We start from the raw sequence: 2,500 nt of genomic DNA on the forward strand, positions 1-2,500 counted from the left end.
TGGAGAGAGAAAAACACATTCTAGAGTTTTACATTTACGCATTTATCCAAAGCGACGCATTACAGACAATCCCCCTGGAGCATCATGGGGTAAACGTACAGCTCGTTCAAAACAACCCGCAGATATATTGCGCGCCCAATCAACATACAACAGCTGCTGATTATAGGAGCAATCGTGTAGTGTTTATTTTCACCAGCAGATGGCGCTTGAGAAACACTGACTCCACTTGGTCGTGCGCGCCGTTACTACACTCTTAAAAATAAAGGTTCTTTGCAAGGTGTGTGGGTCCATGAAGAATCGTAAATATCCAAAGAACCCTTCCATTGCACAAAAGGTTCTTTAAAGCAAAGAAAGGTTCTTTAGACTATAAAATGGTTTGAAAAAAAATGGTCCTTTCCCAAAACGGTTCTTCAGGAAACCAACAATGGTTCTTCTATGGCATCGCAGTGAAAACCTCTTTTTGGTTGTTCCTGGCACCTTTATTTTTAAGAGTGTACTTCGTGAAGAACGTAGCCTAACCGAGAGCAGAGCGCCATTATCGTCAAATATCAAAATAAATATCGTTATCGCTTTCAAGGTAGTAACATACTAACTATTCATGTTAAATTAAAGTAATACTGTTTGCATGTGCTTTATAACAGAGTTTACAACAGGGTGCGAGATTGTTTTGTCCCCAAAAGTTACGCAGTCACAAAGCAGTGATTACCAAACATCTGAACTGTAAAAAAACCTACACAATTACACTTGCAACAAATACATGTGCACAATACACATACTTTCTGCTTAAAATAAGCCTAAAATGCAAAATGACAAGACCAATTAAAGGTAGTAAGAGTTATTTTCAAGCACAAACGTAACAAAACATTTGAAGTGTAAAAAAAGTAATTTATATAGTATAAACTTGTGAAAATTAAAATATTAAATACAATTATAAAATTATTATTTATGTTGTTTTATTTTTGTAATGTGTTTTTTGTTAAGTCATGTTATAATATTGCTTGTTATTTACAATGGTTACTGTAAACTTTTTTAGTTTTTTGCGGGTGCGTTGAATTGTATTAAATCCAGACCGAAAATCCTAATAATCAAACTAAATCATAATAATTATTAATGTTAATAATAATAAAGGGAGCCCACAACAACAAAATCATTCAAAAATGTATTGCACCTGTTTTTTTAATTAAAAGATAATAACAAATGAAATTTTTGTGACATTTTGACCACTGAAATAGGAAATCGGCCTAGAAAATCACAACTTCTCATTTTAGTATGAACTGAATAAGAAAACTGAGCGTGCGTGCGTGCGTATGTGTGTGTGTGTGTGTGTGTGTGTGAGAGAGTGTGTATTTGTGTGTGTGTGATGTCCGCACTGTAGCGCATCCTTGTGGTGACACTGAGAATGCAGTGTGTGTTGTGATGGATTTCAGGACATTTGCTTCTCGAAGCGTTTGGCAGTCGTGTCGGGTGGTCTGGCGTGTGTGTGTGTGTGTGTGTGTGTGTGTGTTGTAAGCGGCGGTCAGAATAATGTTCCACTGAAAACCTCTCTACAGTTTCCAGCTGTGTTTATCAGGCTGTATTTCACGTCACACTTATATGTTATATTACTGTACAGTTCACACACCTGCAGGACGTCAGCGCTCATTCACGGAGAGACGGAACAAACACACTGCCTTTGCATTTGTGTAATAAAGTTCTTTGTGTGTGTCGGCACATTGGCGTGCATCACTCATATTTTCTTTAGATATTAAAAATATAATTTTATTAGTGCTGCTTATTTAATAAGTGTTATACCCTAAACGTGGACAGTTTGTACCTTAAATGCTGGTAATATGGTAATGCTATGGTATTGAAATCATGTACACATTGGAGTAATTACAATTTATTTTAATGTTTAATGTCTCTTCTGCTCACCAAAGCTGCATTTATTTGATCTAAAATACAGTAAAATCAGTAAAATTGTGAAATATTATTCCAGTGTAGATCATATGTTCTCTATGTGAATATATAGTAAAGTGTCATTTATTCCTGTGATCAAATCATCATTACTCCAGTCTTCAGTGTCACATGACCCTTCACTGATCACTCTCATATGAGGATCTGATGATCATTTATTATTGATTATATACATTTATTTATTTCTCTCTTGACTGTGATTTCTTGTAATTTTGTGACTGTAGTCATTTTGTAATTTAACGTAATTTTCGTTTTTTTCGTTCTTTAATAAAAAATAAAAAAAATCATCAAACTCAAGCATGTTCTTCGTGTTTACGGATATCATCCTTAGTGTTCAGTCAGTATTAAAATGGGTCATAAACTGTGTTTGACTTTGACTTGAAGTGTTTGCAGAGTTTAGATGTTGAGTTTCTCATGCTTCAGATTTCGTCTGACGGTTTTTCCCTGGTTTTCTGTGTCCGCAGGTCGATGAAATCTACCACGACGAGTCTCTGGGAACCAACATCAACATCGTGCTGGTCCGAATGATCCTGGTGGGATATCGTCA

The 2,500-nt window shown here is 35.6% G+C and overlaps 1 protein-coding gene across 1 annotated transcript in view; it reads left to right on the forward strand.

Annotated features, from left to right (window-relative positions):
• adamts14 (ADAM metallopeptidase with thrombospondin type 1 motif, 14) overlaps positions 1-2,500 on the forward strand; it is a 124,890-nt gene that overhangs the window by 56,555 nt on the left and 65,835 nt on the right. Inside the window, exon 5 of the mRNA XM_079801342.1 lies at positions 2,418-2,500. This exon is cut by the window's right edge and continues 1 nt beyond it. Within this exon, the coding sequence (XP_079657468.1) occupies positions 2,418-2,500 (83 nt within the window). The remainder of the gene's footprint in view (positions 1-2,417) is intronic.

Source organism: Gobio gobio (assembly GCF_949357685.1).
Source record: "Gobio gobio genome assembly, chromosome: 20".
Lineage (NCBI taxonomy): Eukaryota > Metazoa > Chordata > Actinopteri > Cypriniformes > Gobionidae > Gobio > Gobio gobio.